General features: G+C 50.8%; 1 protein-coding gene across 2 annotated transcripts; it reads right to left on the reverse strand.

The window, feature by feature from the left end:
- Positions 1-246: 246 nt before the first annotated feature.
- CD40 (CD40 molecule) lies at positions 247-10,294 on the reverse strand. 2 transcript variants are annotated; one of them, XM_081149849.1, is made up of 9 exons: positions 10,175-10,294; positions 7,041-7,107; positions 6,593-6,718; positions 6,165-6,311; positions 5,740-5,833; positions 3,123-3,184; positions 1,642-1,728; positions 1,494-1,522; positions 247-959 (listed from the first exon to the last, which is right to left on the reverse strand). In XM_081149849.1, the coding sequence occupies exons 1-9, from the start codon at positions 10,223-10,225 to the stop codon at positions 810-812; spliced, it is 813 nt and encodes a 270-aa protein (XP_081005975.1). In that variant the 5' UTR covers positions 10,226-10,294; the 3' UTR covers positions 247-809. The 2 variants fall into 2 exon arrangements, with proteins under 2 accessions (XP_081005975.1, XP_081005974.1); XM_081149848.1 differs by having other exon boundaries at positions 399-974; positions 10,175-10,289.
- Between the last annotated feature and the right edge of the window lie 5,385 nt (positions 10,295-15,679).

A 15,679-nucleotide genomic window follows, 5' to 3' on the forward strand; every position in this document is an offset into this window, starting at 1 on the left:
CTGACAGCAAATTAAGCAGCTCATGTCACCCAGCATGTCCACCCCCGTTTTTCTTTTCACATGTTTGATGACTTTTTAATTACATAAGCAGTGTGTGAATTCACTCTCCTTTTGGGGAAAAAAATGAAGCCTTATGGGAAAGTCAAATCTTCTTTTACCAACCCTTCCCAGAGCCTTCCTCCCCAACCCAGACATCACAACTCCGCGAGCTGCGCATTTCCTGCGTATCCTTCCAGAACCCTTGCTACACCTACACATACAGTGTTTATTATGTTTACACGCTTACCCACAGGTGATAGATCGGATTGTTGGGGGGTATGTGCTTTAAAAAAAAAAATTCTGTGCCCATCATTCTGCAACCTGCTTTTTTCCCAGGACAGAGTTTTTGAGATCCTGTTGCATAAATATATTACAATTTTATTTAGCCAGTCCCTGTCGATGGACAGTTAAGTGGCTTCCAGTCATTTACTGTCACAAACAACACTGCATGATATTCATGTAGACGCCCCCCTGTGTTCATAGAAACCACCATGGGCACTGAACTGCTGGGTCGGAGGGTTTGATGATATTACTATATGGCCCCAAAAAAAGTTTTGCTTCCATCTTTAAAAGCAAGTTGGGAGACTGAATGGGCTCCAGGCTGGAGTGGAGGTTCCCTGGGTGAACTGTTCCTGAGCCGCAGGGTTGCAAGCAGAGGGGGACTGTGCCTAGCACCAGCCCCTCGTCCTCAAGACGTAGCAGCTGCAGCTCCAGGCTTCGCGGCCACGTGCGCATTTGTCCATACCTCCCCGCTCCAGGCACACACAGCCTCACTGTCTCTCCTGCACTGAGATGCGGCTCTCTTTGCCATCCTCCTGTGCGACCGGCTGGCACCAATGTAAGGTCTCCTGCACCGGAGCCGTAGAGCAGGGACCAGGAAAATCCTCCATGTCTATCTCCACAGGATCTTGCCTTTTGCCCTTAGGGTGGAAGGCCTGGTGAGCCAAGGAGTGAGGTTATCCCCAGCAACACCTCTGAGGAGCCCTTCCCTCAAAGGGGATGCTCCCCAAGCCCCCTCCCTTTTCCCAAATCAGGGCCAATTCCATGGGTGTCTCCTGCCCCCTGCTGGCCACACTGAGGGTGTCAAGAAGCTTCCAGTGGGTTCAAGGAGCTGCCCCTCCAGTCTGGCCATGGTCCCTGCACCAAGGCCCCAAAGTGGTTCCCTACACACTGAATGCTGGGAAAGAACAGCAAATGATAACATTGACTTTGACAATGGTGCCTGGGCAGCTCTGGGGGGAGGTGAGCTCTGAGGATGACAAAGGTTGGTGCTGAGGGAGTGGCTGGGAGGAACTCTGGGGCACAGAGTTGGGGGGAAGAATAGCCAGTTCTGCTGTCACCCCACTAGCCACAGGGACAGGCCCTGAATCAGCTTTACTGGCATATAGGCAACAATGAGTCAATCTTCTTTCCAATTTGCCAAAACTCAGAGCCAGTTCCCAGGGGTGACTTACCTTATTGTGCCCCTCCTTAGTCACCTTTCCTAGAGAGCAAAATTAAAGGAATGGAGAGTTAGTGAGGCCACATCAGGAAACAGCCAGTTCTACTTTACCTGCTCCTTCCTCCCTGCCTCCCTCATCACCTCCCGACCTGGGGACTCACTGATACAGGCAGACACGAATAGGACAATAAACAGGACTACTGCAACAACAGGGATCACCACCAGGGCTCTCATCCGAGGCCGGAAACCTGGAGAAATGGAGACTTCAGCGATGGCTCCCACCCCCATGCCCAAAGCTGCTATGCCTTACTTGGCTCTAAAATCCTTCCATGTCTGAGCTCACCTACATCGAAGGTTTCAAACAGGTAGCTCTGGTAAAATGGGGCCAGCGGATGTCTTTCATATGACCAGCACATTTTTAAATTATTTTAAACATTTTAACTTGGGGAGATTGCATATTTAAAATCTAGATATCTGGCTTCTCTTAGAAATTTGGAAGATCTAGCCCCATTGGGCCAGCAGCCCCACCTGGCACTCATCAGGCAGAACTGAGTGCTGGTGGCTGTCTCCACTGCTCACCACACTCCCCACCCCTCTGTATTCTCTGCCCAATGCTGAGGACCTGCATCATTTATGTCTGCACTGCCTTTGTTATAGAAGAATGGAGGGGAAATTAAAGTATTTCTTGTATCTAAGTCTCCATTCCAAATGGGAAAATGAAAGAAAAAACAAGAGGCAGAGCAGGGACTAGGGTAAGGCACACAACTCTGGACAAAATTTAAGGGGACACTAAAAAACTCAGTAATCAAGATAAAAAATATTTTAATGTTATATTTTGAAAAACCAAATCATCAAATTATGGCCCACAGGATGCCTGCCTGTTTTTTAAATAAAGTTTTATTGAAACCAGGGCCAGGATTAGGCAGAGGCAAATCAGGCAGGGTCCTGGAAGTGCAAGGTTGGACCATGGCTTTAGTTAAAATTTTATAGTTTGTTCATTACAGATTTTTTTGCATTGACTTCAATTCTTTTTAAATATTGCATCAAAATTTTATCTTGATTTATGCATTTTTCTGGCACCTCTTTAAATATTATGCCCAAGGCAAGTGCCTCTCTCACCTCACTCCAGTCCTAGCCCTGCCAAAAGGAAAATGAATGTTAAGGAAAAGCAAACAGAGTACAATTTTCTTACCTCTCACCTTTTTCACTCATTAACATAACCAGCCTAGTCCCTGTAATTATTTGAGCCTGTGATATGTGCTGTAGGCCAACCTACCCATTCTAAAATCAAAACTGAGGCCCTGAGAGGAAACCATGTTACACCATGCTGGTGCTTGAAGTTCAGGGTGGCAGAAGAGCTTTGATGGAGCACTTCCAAAGTGCAAGATCCTATGCTGGGCACTTACACCAACCCACTAAGGGAAGTGCTATTATCCCATTTTACAGATGAAGAAACTAAAGCTCAGGAGGTGAGATGACTTTCCTGGACCGCACAGATAAGTGGCAGAGCTGAGACGCCACAAGTCCAAACTGCCTCCTCCTCTCACTGCACCTCCCACCCATTGTTTCTGTGTGCCTTAGCTTCTGCCTTTAGTTCCCTACCTTCCTAGCCTGCTGCCAGGACCCATTCTCCAGGACTCACCACATTCAGCATCAGTCTTGTTAGTCCCTGCCCGCACCTCCACCAGACCTTTGGTCTCACAGCTATGTGCACACACGTGTGCACACGCATACACACAGGGAGAAAAAGAGAAAATGAGACATTAAGTTTCCCCAACCATAAGATTTCCAACCCCAGAGGAAGACCATCAATGACCAATAAGTCCAGTTCACTGAGCATGTATTGTATGCACCCCCCTGTGCTGGTTATGATGCAAACTCTGTTCTTATGAAACTCATGAGTGCAGAGGAAAGATTATTACACATCTTGAAGGGGTAATAATAGGAGAGTCTCTAATGAGTGCCAAGCGTTGTGATGTAGGCTAAAGCGAACTGGGAATTGTTTAGAGAAGAGGAGATGAAATCCACAATGACAGGAATGGAGAGGTGATCCATTTGGTTTAAGGCAGGGGTTCTCAACCTCAGCACCACTGACATTTTGGGCCACGTAACTCTGTTACGGGACTGTCCTGCACACTGTAGGATGTTTAGCAGCATCCCTGGCCCTCACCCGCTAGATATCAGTGGCATCCCCCTTCCCAATCTCGTCTCCAGATATTGTCAAAATTGTTCAGTTGAGAACCCCTGGTTTAAGGGACGTCCAGAAAGACTCCCCTGGGGAAGTTAGGTGTGAGTGGGCCCTGAAGGATGTACAATTTAGAGTAGTGGTGCATTCCTGCTAAGCAGGACAATGCGATAGAGAGATAAGGTGGGTGAAGTGCCAGATGGCATTAGGGAACCATGGAAAATTGGGTCTTTAGAACCAGGTCACTGATAACCAGATTCAGCTGGTGAGTCATATCAGCATCGAATCAGAGTCTTAAGTAGTGGGAAGACTCAGCTGGCCGGAGAGCTCACAGGAGGAGAAATGAGGGGAAAGTGGCCAGCCAGGAGCCCATTGCAGGAGTCTAGATACGAGAAGACCAGGTCCAACATAGTCCCAGGAGGAATGGTGAGGAACGGTCAGAGAGGAACATCACAAAGGGAAAAAACATCTAAAGTGGGGGAAAGAGAGAGAAACTTTAAAGAAAGCACATACATGAGAAGAGTGCTTACAAGCTTACGAAACACTGTACATGTTGGCTCAGAGAGACGAGGTTTCACACACTTGCACAGGGCCATGCCCTATCTAAGCTGGAGCGAGGCTGGAACCCAGTGCTCTGATTCTACTGCCCCAGCGTGCCCCCAGTCATCAGTCAACATTTATCGGTAAAAATATATTGAGCATCTACTATGTTCTAGGCACTGTTCTAGGCATAAGGGATGAATCAGTGACAGGCAAAAAAAGCCAAGTCTCTACATTTAAGGAGTTTGCAATCTACTGGAGAAAGCCAGACAATAAACAAGTAACAAAGTGTATATGAGATGCTATAATTTGTGTGGACAATATGTGTTTGCACATGAGCACGTATGTGTTTGTGTGTTTGTCTGTGGAAGGGCATACAAGGAACACGGGATGCCTCCAGGAACACTGGGTGGCTGAGGGGCAGGGGTGAAAGAGAGACTAATCACTGTACTCCCTTTTGTGCCTTCTGTCTCATGTGCCTGTCTTACCCCAATTAAATATAAAAAGTTAATGGGGCATGTGTTAAAGGGTATTTCAGGCAGAAGAGTTTGATGCAAGGAATGAGCAGTGTGTTGAGGGGATTGCAAGAAGCAGGATATGGGAAGAGGTCAGGAAATGGAGCTGGAATGTTGGAGGCCACGCAAAAGAGTCTGGGTTTTGTCCTAAAGGCCCTGAAAGCCGTGAAACATTTTAGATAGGGAGTGCAGTAAACCAAAAGGAACTGCAGAAAACTCACTTTGGCAAGCGAATGGAGAACCAGTTGAAGGAGGGAGACTAAAGGCTGGGAGGTCAGTGAGGAGGCTACAGCATCATCCAGACCATGGTGATGAGACCCAGGCTAAAGTGGCAACACTGAGATAGTGAGAATGAGGGGTCCCAGAACATCTAGAAGGAAGACACACAGAACCTGGTGACTGATTTGGGGTTGGAAGTGAGGGGGGAGACCATGGGACAAGTGCCCAGAGGCATGGTGGTAGCTGTCACAGAGGGTGAGGGGAGCAGGAAGGTGAGCCTATTTGGTGCCTGTGCGTCACCTGCACGGAGATGTACCATCGGCAGTTGGATATAACAGTCTTGGACCCAGAAGACAAATCTAGACAAGAGTTGTTGATTGGGAACCACCTGAGAGAGATGGTAGCTTGAAGCCATGGACATGAATGAGATGGTCCAAGGGAGGCAGGCAAAGTGATTGAAAAGTAGAGCAGAACAGAGGCCTAGGAAACTGGTTAAGGAGGAAGGAGGAGCAGGGAGGATGGAAGGAAAGGAGGAGAGGTGTCATAATGTACCCAAGAAAACAGAGTTTCACAGAGGCGGAGAGATCAAGAGCATCTATTACCACCAAGAGAGACAGACAAGGAAATGCTGGAAAGTGCCTATTTGGCTGGATGTCCATGAGGTCATTCTAGATGTTTTACAGGTGTGTGAGTGTGTGTGGCCATGGGGAGCCATAGCTGAAGGGTAGGTGGCGGGACAGAATGGAAGCAGATCTCATGCCCCTCTTGGGGCAGGAAACACAAGGGATGAGTTCTCATACCTTGTCCAAGGATGACACTTTTCAAAAGCAGATGACACATTGGAGAAGAAGCCGACCAGGCAGGGTTCACAGATGGTATCAGAAACCCCTGTAGCTGGGAGGGAGAGGGGGCATTAATCATCACGGTGGACCACCTGTCTGGCTCTCTAGAGAACCAGTGGGCAGGCGGGACAGGAAATCGTCTTGCTTTAAGCACTCTCCCCCCAGCATAGAGCCTCCCCCAACTGCTGCAGCCTCTAGGAAGGTGTCTCCAGGAGCCAGCATGACAAAGGTTCATTCCCGCTCACTCTAGGAGGCTTACTGATGTAGGTTGTAGTCTCAATTCCCTCCACCCCGGGGCTGAGTGCCCACTGCCCAGCCCCTCACCTTTGGCCCTCAGCTCCTCTCTCCTGCCTCTAGAGCTTAATCTCAGACAGGCCACTTACCGATCTCCTTGACCCCAAAGCCAGGGGGGCAAGAGCTGTGCGGGGTGCAGGTTTCACAGGCCTCGTTGACACAGTGTTGGCCTTCATTACATGTGCAAGTCCTGTCTGTTTGTGAAGTGCCGTTACTTTGGACCCGGAGCCCTAGGTCTGTGTGGAGATGGGCGAGAAGGATGGGAACCCCTTGCTGGATACTCTCAGGGGCACCCCCTCCTCACACTTCCTGCTCTTTTTTTTCCTTAGACCCTCTTCCAAGTAGGGACAGCAATCAAATTATTTAACAGCCAGTACAGCCTAGACTCCAACCAATCCAAACAGACCCTGCCTATTTATTTAAAACAACAAACAAAAAACAGAATGACTGCATTGTCAAGAATGAGCTGGAATATCAGTCCAGCTCCCAAGCACCTCTTCCCTAGCAGCCCACGCACTGGGGTCGCAATATCTGTGCTGATGACAGTGCTTCTCACTGTTCCAAGTCTTCAAGAATTCGCCTTCACTACAAGGGAGGCATTCTGTGTTGCTGACAGCCGTGCAGTCATTCACCAGTTTCTGTCCTGGAAAAAGCATCGGAAATGAAGCAGCTATGACCAACTGAGTGAGTTAGACACTCACCAAACACTGATCAGGCTGGACTTTAGGGCAGAGAATTCAAAGATGGCAGTCTCAAACCCTTCCAGCCTTCACAGTCAGGTGGGGGGCATGGAAGATACAGGAACCTGGTCCTGGGTAGGTGGAGAGGGAACCCAGAACATTCTGACAGCAGGGCAGGGATGGGAAATCCCATTAAGACTCAAGTTTACAGATGACACATGAGGCCTGCATCTGCCAGCGAACCAAGAGGCGTCCCACTGTGGGGCTAGAGGGCGGGCATCTCACCTGGCGGGCACATATCACAGCATTGACTTTTTAGGTATTGGCGTTCACCGCATGGTTCTAGGTGGACCTAAAAACAGAATTGGGCAATTTGAAGGGATCTGGAAATCTCTGCTGTAGCCTCCTTGGCAGGAAGGTGAAAATCAGCCAGGACAGGGGTTAGAACTGAAGTGGAAGTCCAAAGCAGAAAAGTGGAGCCTGCCTAGTAGTTGGTGTGTTTATTTTTAACTTAACTGCCAACCGATGTGATAGAAGCACCCAGAGAATCATTCTGGTCTATTACAAAGCAATTGTGCTTGAACCTCACAATAATGTCTGAACTAAACCTATCTTCCTTTTGACTGGACTCCTGAGTCCTTCCTCTTCCCAATGATTCAAAAGCACACGAGGACCCCAGTGCCTCCCCTAGAGTCCTGCGGCTGCTGACTTTGGCTGGTCCTAGTCCTGGGGCTATATTTAGCACTTGGCCTCTTCCTCCTATTCTGCTGCTCCCCACCCCTTTCCCTCTCCAAGCCTCCTGTTTTTCCCCTCCAACCCCTCCCTCATGAAATGCCAGAAAATTGTGAAGCTGGGAAGACAAAGTCTAACTCTTTCACTTTACAAATAGTGAGACTAAGGCCCCGAGAGGCTGAGTCACTTGCCCAGGGTTTCCCGGTGATTGAATCCGAGCTAGAATTCAGGTCTCAGTACTCTCCCTCTCTCCATTGACGTGGGTCTCACCTGCATTTCTTACTATGTCCAGGTACCACCCATGCTTTTTAATTATTTCTCACTAAATTAAAGTCATTTTTTTCAATGTAAACCTTATATCACTGCCATGAGAGAGAACCAGTCTCACTTCTCATAAATAAAGGTAACCCTAAAAAATAAAATTCAACAGAAACAAAGGAATGTTATGAAACCCCAGCTGGTTGCTTTGCTTGCTGATAGCCCTCCACCCCAGGCCTGCTCTGATTTTTGTTTTAAAGGGAGGATTAGCAAGTGCTTGAGAGGTATTAACTATATTCTAGCTCCAGAGATTTCCTCCTTCAAAAAAATCAAAAGGATTTTAAACAGAACTGTAAAGTGGATCTCTGTTGTTTAGTTCTGTGTGCATGTGCTCCCTATAATCATCCCACGCTTTGGGAACAGTCAGTAAAAAGAGCGCAGGTTTGGGAGACAAACAGCCTAAGGCTCCAACCTTGACTTTGTAAGACTTACTAGTTATTTTGCTTCTCTTAGTCTGTTTCCACATCTCAAAAATGGGAGTAATAATACCTGTCCCACAGATTCGATTGTGAAGATGAGAAAGAATACATATATGTGGTCTGGCACAGTGTCTAGAACATAGTACATGCTCACTAAATGGCAGCTTTAATTATCATACCTATGTGAGTATCTGTTTGAATGCCAGCACCCTGGCTAACTGGCTGGCTGTCCAGGATCCTACCTAATTGCTGGCTCTCATTCAGCCATTACTTACAGAAACGCATCTCATGCCAAATGGGGAAGGAAGTAGAAAAGGCTGCTGTTCCCACCATCACATCACAACATTCATCCTGTGAATGTTCTCCCTGCAACCCTGGGGACCTCCCCACCACACTCCCAGAGCAATGAAAGTCCTTTAAGCCCTTTTCAAACACATGAGAAATACGGCTCCTCCTCTGAAAGTCTGTCAATCCCCCGTCCCCACTCCATAGCTCCAGTCCTTCTGACCCAAAGGAGTTCAGAACCAAGGCTTGGAGGCCGTCACCGAGAGTCAGACTTGGGAACCAGGCAGATGTAGATTTATATCCAGGTTCCACCTAGCTATGAGAATTTTGGCAAGACATTTCCTCTCTCCAAGCCTCAGTTTCCTCAACTGTATAATAGTTAAAAGAAACCAGACAGAATGCATGGAAAGCACTTTCCTCGGAGCCTGACACTCAGGAAGCTCTCACTAACTAGCAGCGGCCTCTGGCCAGGCGTGGCTCAGCGGTTGAGCATCGACCTAGGATCCAGGAGATGAGGGTTCAATTCCCGGTCAGGGCACATGCCGGGTTGCGGGCTCGATCAATGACTCTCTCATCATTGAGGTTTCTATCTCTCTCTCTCCCTCTCCTTTCCTCTGAAATCAATATATATTTTTTTTTAAAAAAAATAGCAGCTGCCGTTGTCATTGTTGTCACAACCCAGTCTCTACCTGGAGCCAAAACTGGGAATATGCTCTTGAGAAGCCCAAACCGCCCTTCACCCGCCCTCCCCTGGCTCTTCCTCCGCTCCCTCCGACAAGAATGCCCTTCTTTCCAGCTCCACCCTCTTCCTGCCTCCTTTCTCCCCGAGAGCCATTGCTTAGAGTGAAAATGAAAGCTCTGGGACCAAACAGCTTCCCCCCGGCTCCCTTCCCCTATCACCCACTCCATGGGTCACTCCTGCCCAGGCTTCAGGCCCCAAACGACAGCCCTTGAGAGCAGGGGGAGACAGGCGCTGGGATGAGAGGGTAAGGTAGTGGGGGATTCCCAGCCTCCAGAATGAGGAACTACGAAAATACATTTAAACAAAAAGTGAGACAAGTGTGGGCTTCTGAGAATCCTGGAGATGTGCTTGACTGGGCACCTCCGAGCCCTTCTGGTGCCCGGAGAAACCCTTTCTTGGGTCCCGCAGAGGCCCCCTGCTCCTCTTAATTCAGGATGCCAGACGGAGCCTCGAGTATCCTCCTAGGGTGGGTCACCCCATGCTCCCACAAGATGCCCTGGAAGAAGGCAGCCCGGCTGGCAAGGGGATGATAACGTCTCGGGCCTGGCATCTGTCCGCCTGCGGAAGGGACAGGAAGCCGGCCGGCCGCGCTCCCCGCGCCTGCCCCCTGCCTCTCCCGCCAGCCTTGGGGGCAAACCGGGCGCCCGCCCTCACAGCAGACGGAGGCCGGAGGCCCCCACACCCCAGCCCCTCCGCGCCGTCCGGCCCGTTTCCGGCAGCGCCCCCCCGCCCCCCCGCGGGCTCCCTGGAACCCCCGCCGGGGAGGAGCGGGAGGCAGCCCACCCGATCCGCCGGGACCCCGGGGCACCCGAAGCTTCCACAAAACCAGGCAGGAAGGTCCCTTCCCCGAAGTTTTGCTCGTCCCCCCATTCCCCTCTTAAGTCCCAAACTGCCCGTGGGGCCGGGGCAGGAACTCCACTCACGGCGCTGAGCAGGGAGCCCAGGAGGAGACACGGCAGCGGCAGGCGGCCCATGGCGAGGTGAGAAGCGGGCGGCGGGCAGGCGCGCTCGACGCTCGCTCCTAGTAACTCCCGGGCCGCAGCTGTGGCCCCGCCCCAGGGGCGTGGTCTTCGAGGGCCAATCGCGGCGGGCCTCGCTGGGGGCGGGGTTCCGGGCCACGCGCGGCTCCGGGTTTTCCCCCGGGACGCCCCCCAGCGGTCTCATTCCCCTGGGAGCTTAGGGACGCGCCGGGAGGGAGGCGCGGAGGGCCCCGGGGGAGCTCTTCCCCCTCAGCCTCTGGGACGGACGGCGAAGGCCGAGCTGAAGGGAGGGAGGAGTCAGCAGGAGGGGGGCCGGGGCGCGAAGAAAGGGAAGAGAGATCCCCACGGGTGCTGGGAAGACACCACAGGGACCCCCACGGTTCTCCCCCGCCGCCTCCGGGAATCCCGGCAGAACCGAAAGCGTCCCCGTCGCGGGTGGAGGGGACTGAGGAAGTCCCCCCACACTTACCCCACGACGGGAAGGCCACAGCTGGAGTGCGCGGACGGCTGGGAGGCGTTTCAGGGAAAAGCGTTTCCCGCTTAGAGTTTCGCTCTCTTTCAAAGGAAATTCCCTCGTGTGGGCCCAGCGTCCCTGCCTCCCTGTCCATCCGTCTGTCCGTCCATCCGTGCATCCGTGCATCCATGCGCCCGCCCCCACCCCCCACCCGATTCTATTCCGTCCCAGTTTCCACCCGTCTCTGAGCACGGGGGCGGCCTTTCGAGGGCTCGTAGGACCCCTTGAGAATCTTAGGGGACTCGGGCCCTCCGGCTCTGCAGAAACGCACCCCCCGGCGCCTACATTTCCCCAGTTCTGGCCCTCCAAGCCTCTCCCGAACCAGCGTTAACACCCTCTGCTCTGCAGCACGCAGCGGACCCTTGGGTTCCTGGGTTCCGGTCGGCTCTGCCTCTGATGCGTGGAGTCCCCTTGAGCGCAATTTTTTTCCCAGTGAAACCTGAAGAACTTGAACTGCGCAGTGGTTGGGGTGATGACCCTCCACGCTCTGAACTTCTGGGCCAGGCCAAAAGGCGAGGGTGTGCAGAGCTGGGAGGACGCGGAGGGGGGGGCTGCTAACCCCGTCCTCCTAGATTCAGATGCAAAGGACCCCGTGGACCCTACCTCTGGAAGCCATCCCCTCTTTTCCATCACCTCCGCCACTACCCATAAGGCTCCTCATCTTCCACTTAGGCTGTCCCAACAGCCTCACTCATTCGATAAATATTATTGAGTCCCTACTATGGGCCAGGCCACTCTAACGGGTCCTCTCTCCCTCTCTCCCTCCTTCCCTCCCTCTCTCTCCCTCTCTCTCTCATTCAGACTGCAGTTCCCTTTATAAACCCCAGATCTAATCTGATCAGGACACTCCACTGCTTAAAAAACCTCTTTGAGCTCCCCTATACCCTCAGGATAGTCCAAACTCCTCCTCGCAGAGCGAGCCCTTCTCCACTCAGCCCCAGCCTCTCTCCCCACTCACTCCCTGCCAGGTCCCCCCACACATACTGGCTTCAGCCGTGCTCACCTCCCAATTTCCCAAACACACAACTTTTTTCTTACTGTGTCTTGCCGTTTTTCTTCCTTCCCTTCTCCTTTCTGGAACCAATTTAAATGTTGCCTCCTCTAAGTCTCCTCTTAACCCCCTAAGACGCAGGTAGATACCCCTCCCCCGTGCTCCCCCAGCATTAGGGTCCATCTGCCTGGCCACATTTGATTGTGAGCTCCTTGAGGGCAGGACCGAAGCCATCCCAGTCCTGCGCACACCGTAGAACAGCCATCGCTGAATGAATGAGCGAGTGGGCTCAGTGCCTTACCATTCTCATCACAGCCTCCATCAGGAGGAAAGCCGAGGCAGGAGCTGCCGAGCTGGTAGTTGTGACACAGCCCTCAAGCTGGCGGTCAGATTCAGACAGCGGAGGAACACTAGAAATCAGCACCCAGAGCACATCATGAAAGCCACTCAAGCTGGCCCAGGATGAAGAGAACACTAAAATATATTTTTTGCCTTTTTAAGCCACTTCGAAAAAACAAGCACAGTTTTAATTCCCTGGGGGTGGGGGGCATCACTACAGTAACTTCAGCCATTACATATTCTTTATTTGTTTGATTTCAAAATTGGACCCTTCACAAAACTGCCCTGGGAAGCAAATACACAGAATTAAAACATTAATTATATTATATAAAACATATCAGAGCTGCAATTAAAGCAGCTTAAATTAACATGTGAAAGAAGAAATAGTAGCCTTCGGCTGCCCCATGGGGCGAAGACCAGATAGGATAAAAGAAGATATTTTAGTGTATGTATATCCCGAGGAAACATGTGCTGGCAGGCACAGACCCAGAGGAGCCAGGGGATCTACTTGGGCTGGGAAGAGTAGGCTGGAGAAGGAAAGAGAGAAAATAATGCATGGGGAGGGTGGCGATATTTCAGAGTCCCATCAAAGAGGACTATGAAGGGTTCCGTGATGGGAGTAGGGCAAAGGGTAATAAAAGAGTGGGGACCCAGGATTTTGGAATCATAGAGAAAATGGCCTTCGTAGGGGAGTTGTGGTCATAGGGCCAGGTGAATGGGTAAGGGGTGTGCCTGAAGGTCAAGTCCATAGCACTGTCACAATCTAGCTACCAGATGGTTCTACTATGCAAACCCCATTGTGTTGCTCCCAGATTTAAAACAACTTCCCAGAGCCCTCACTCCTTAAATTCACAGGGCCCAAGGCCATGGGCTTCCTGGCCTGCATGTCTAACTTCCTTCCTGCCTTCAACGTGCTCTCCAGACTGTGCCGTCACCTCTGCCTGGAAAGGCCTTCTCCACTCTCCTTTTCTTGAACCAGCTCCTTCCCATCCTTCAAGGCTCAGCTCAGGTGCCCCTTCTTTGGAAAGCCCTCTCCAACAGCCAACCTGGGATGTGCACACCTACCTCCTGTGCCCCCTCCGAATCTTGCGGCTGCTTACCTATGCAAGACTCCAGCCCTACCACACTATATTTCAATTATTCTGTTTACTCATGAAACCAGTGTACTGAGGCGACTCAACTCGGTGGGGCATACTAATGAAGCGCTTTCCCCCTAATCTCGGCCTTCAGCCCTGCTGTGCTGAATCTCCCTTTTCCATCCCTTAATGACATCTTGGGCAGATTGCATTACTTCTGGATCACTTTCTGTTGTTAAACCTCCATCCTTGAAAACTTTATTCTCAAACTCAATTTAAATCTCATTTTATCTTCTCCCTTACTCATCCAAGAGTTGGCTTGAGCCAGGTCCCTGCCTGCTTAGATAAAAGGTGGGGGTAGGAGGCATGGCCTGATTGGAAGACATGCCCCAGCACCCTCCCCCTTATTGAAATTGAGAGGAGAGAATGGAAACAGCCCTCTGCAATAGCCCTCTCCTTCTCAGCCAACCCTGCTTTCCCAGCCAACCCAGAGTGGCAAGTGTCCAAATATGGTTTCTTATGGGGCACACGAGTAAGTTTCCTGGAGGCTTCCCTACTGCACTGTTCTTTGACAGGGGACATCCAGGCAGGTTTGAGCTCTCCTTCGATGCCTAGGTTCCTGCCACTGGGGAGACCTTCGTGTTCAGCAGTCAGACTGCTTGCTGGGATAACAGAAAGCCTAGCCAACTACTGAAGGGTCCACTCGACCCAAAGAAACTCTCCCATCTTGGCCAGCTGCTCCATAGTGACGCCTCTCTCCACCTCTCTTCTCACCTGCTCAGATAGGCACAAGGGGACATCAGCAAGTCCACTACCCCAGTGGGGAACAGCATCCCAGTATCCTTTCTTGCAGTCATCCCTCAATCTCCATGAGAGACTCCCAATTAAAGTTAGGATTGTCTTCCACCATAATATATAATCCTCAATAAAACCAGACAACTCTTCCCTCCCCAGGATTATTAAACGGGCAAGGAAAAAGAAAGTGATGTTTTGACTAAGGATGGAGGGCCAGTTCTGCCCCCTTTAGCAAAGCTTGGAGGGAAAGTATCTGGCTCCCATTTGGAATGTTGGGTACATAGGACATGTTGGCTTTGGCCGTGGGTCATAGTGCCAACTCTTAAATAGCAGGGAACTCCCACTCAATAACCGTTGGACTGAGCCATCCCTCATACCTAACTTGATCCCTGAAAAGGAGGATCTTTGTAGCCTGATGCCCATAAAGAGCCCATGAACATGCTGGATGCTGAAAAACCGTTTGTTGAGTGAAGGTGGGACTATATGAGACTGAAGGGATCCATCAGGATCTACCTGCTCATTCCACACTGTCCTGTGTAGCTGTCAATTTTCCCCAGATGACCAGGCTCTCTAGTTGGGATTCCCAGGCCCAACTGTACACAAAAATTTTTCCCTTCAGCTCAGCAGAGTTGGGTTGGGATTTATCAGAGGGAAGTGAGAAACTCAGGAAATAACCCAACCAGAAATTAAGGAAACCCAAGAGTCATCAAAACAGATGGGGGGGGGGCACACAGATGGGTGAGTTAAGTAAGTATAGATCTTTATCTTGATCATGACCTAATAATAATTCCTAGAGAAGGAGACCTTGGGTCTGGTCCTCAGGCTTCATGGGCTCTGATGTCTGGAATAAGAGATGGCTTTGGTTGGGAGAGGGTAATCCAAATTCTTCACCATGACCTCAAGATCCTGCATGATCTCTGGTTTCTACTTACCTCTCCCTTCACTCGCCCACTTGCCTGCTACACCTCAGCCATACAGGCTTCTCAATTCCCACCTCAAAACCTTTGTCTGTGCTGTTCCCTCTGCCTGAAATGCCCTTCCTCCCACTCTTCATTCGTTGACTCTGCCTCACCATTCAGTTCTCCTGGCAAATGGTACTTCCTCAGAAAGGCCCTCCTGGATCACCTTATCTAATGTGAGTTCCACCACTGCCAACCCACCTTCCCCACTGCTGTCCTCTCTCATAGCTCCTGTTCTAGCCAGAGTTGTCACTGCAGGCGAGAAAAGACAGAGCTGGTGAATTTAAGTACGTAAAAGAGAATTATTGGAAAGGATCAGGTGACTCATAAAATTGACAGGAAGGCTGAAGAATTAGGCTCGGGCAGGAACCACAGGATGTGGGTCACGGAAAAGACTCTGCTACATAAGTCTTACAGACCAACTCTCTGCTAGCCAGCCTCCACGAGGGCCCCCAGGGCCCCCAGGGAGCCCACCTCCTGGTCTTCACAGCCTTGTGTAGTCCCCTCCGTCATTATAGCAGGGTTGGTCTGTGTGACCAATAGAAACCCAGAGAAGTGATAGTATGTCACATCCAAGATTAGGTTATAAACTACTGAGGCCTCAGTCTTTTGTGCTCTGTCACATATTCTCCCCCTCTCTTCTTCCTCCCCCTTTCTCCCCCTACCACCCTGCCCCCCATCAGGCCCTCAGGAGAAGCCAGCTGCCTTGTTATGAGGACCCTCAATCAGTCTTTAGAGAAGCCCACATGGTGAGGAGCCAAAGCTTCTAGCCAT

The sequence above is a fragment of the Miniopterus schreibersii genome (genome assembly GCF_964146895.1).
Source record: "Miniopterus schreibersii genome assembly, chromosome: 10".
NCBI lineage: Eukaryota > Metazoa > Chordata > Mammalia > Chiroptera > Miniopteridae > Miniopterus > Miniopterus schreibersii.

Bases quoted from the DNA above. Each gene is read 5' to 3' on its own strand.
- CD40 (XM_081149848.1), bottom strand. From the start codon at position 10,225: ATGGGCCGCCTGCCGCTGCCGTGTCTCCTCCTGGGCTCCCTGCTCAGC. The intron at 6,312-6,592 runs GTGCGTGGGCTG...ATCTCCACACAG, and splicing joins GCACAGATATTGCGACCCCA to ACCTAGGGCTCCGGGTCCAA. The intron at 1,729-3,122 runs GTGAGTCCTGGA...CCATTTCTCCAG, and splicing joins CAAGACTGATGCTGAATGTG to GTTTCCGGCCTCGGATGAGA.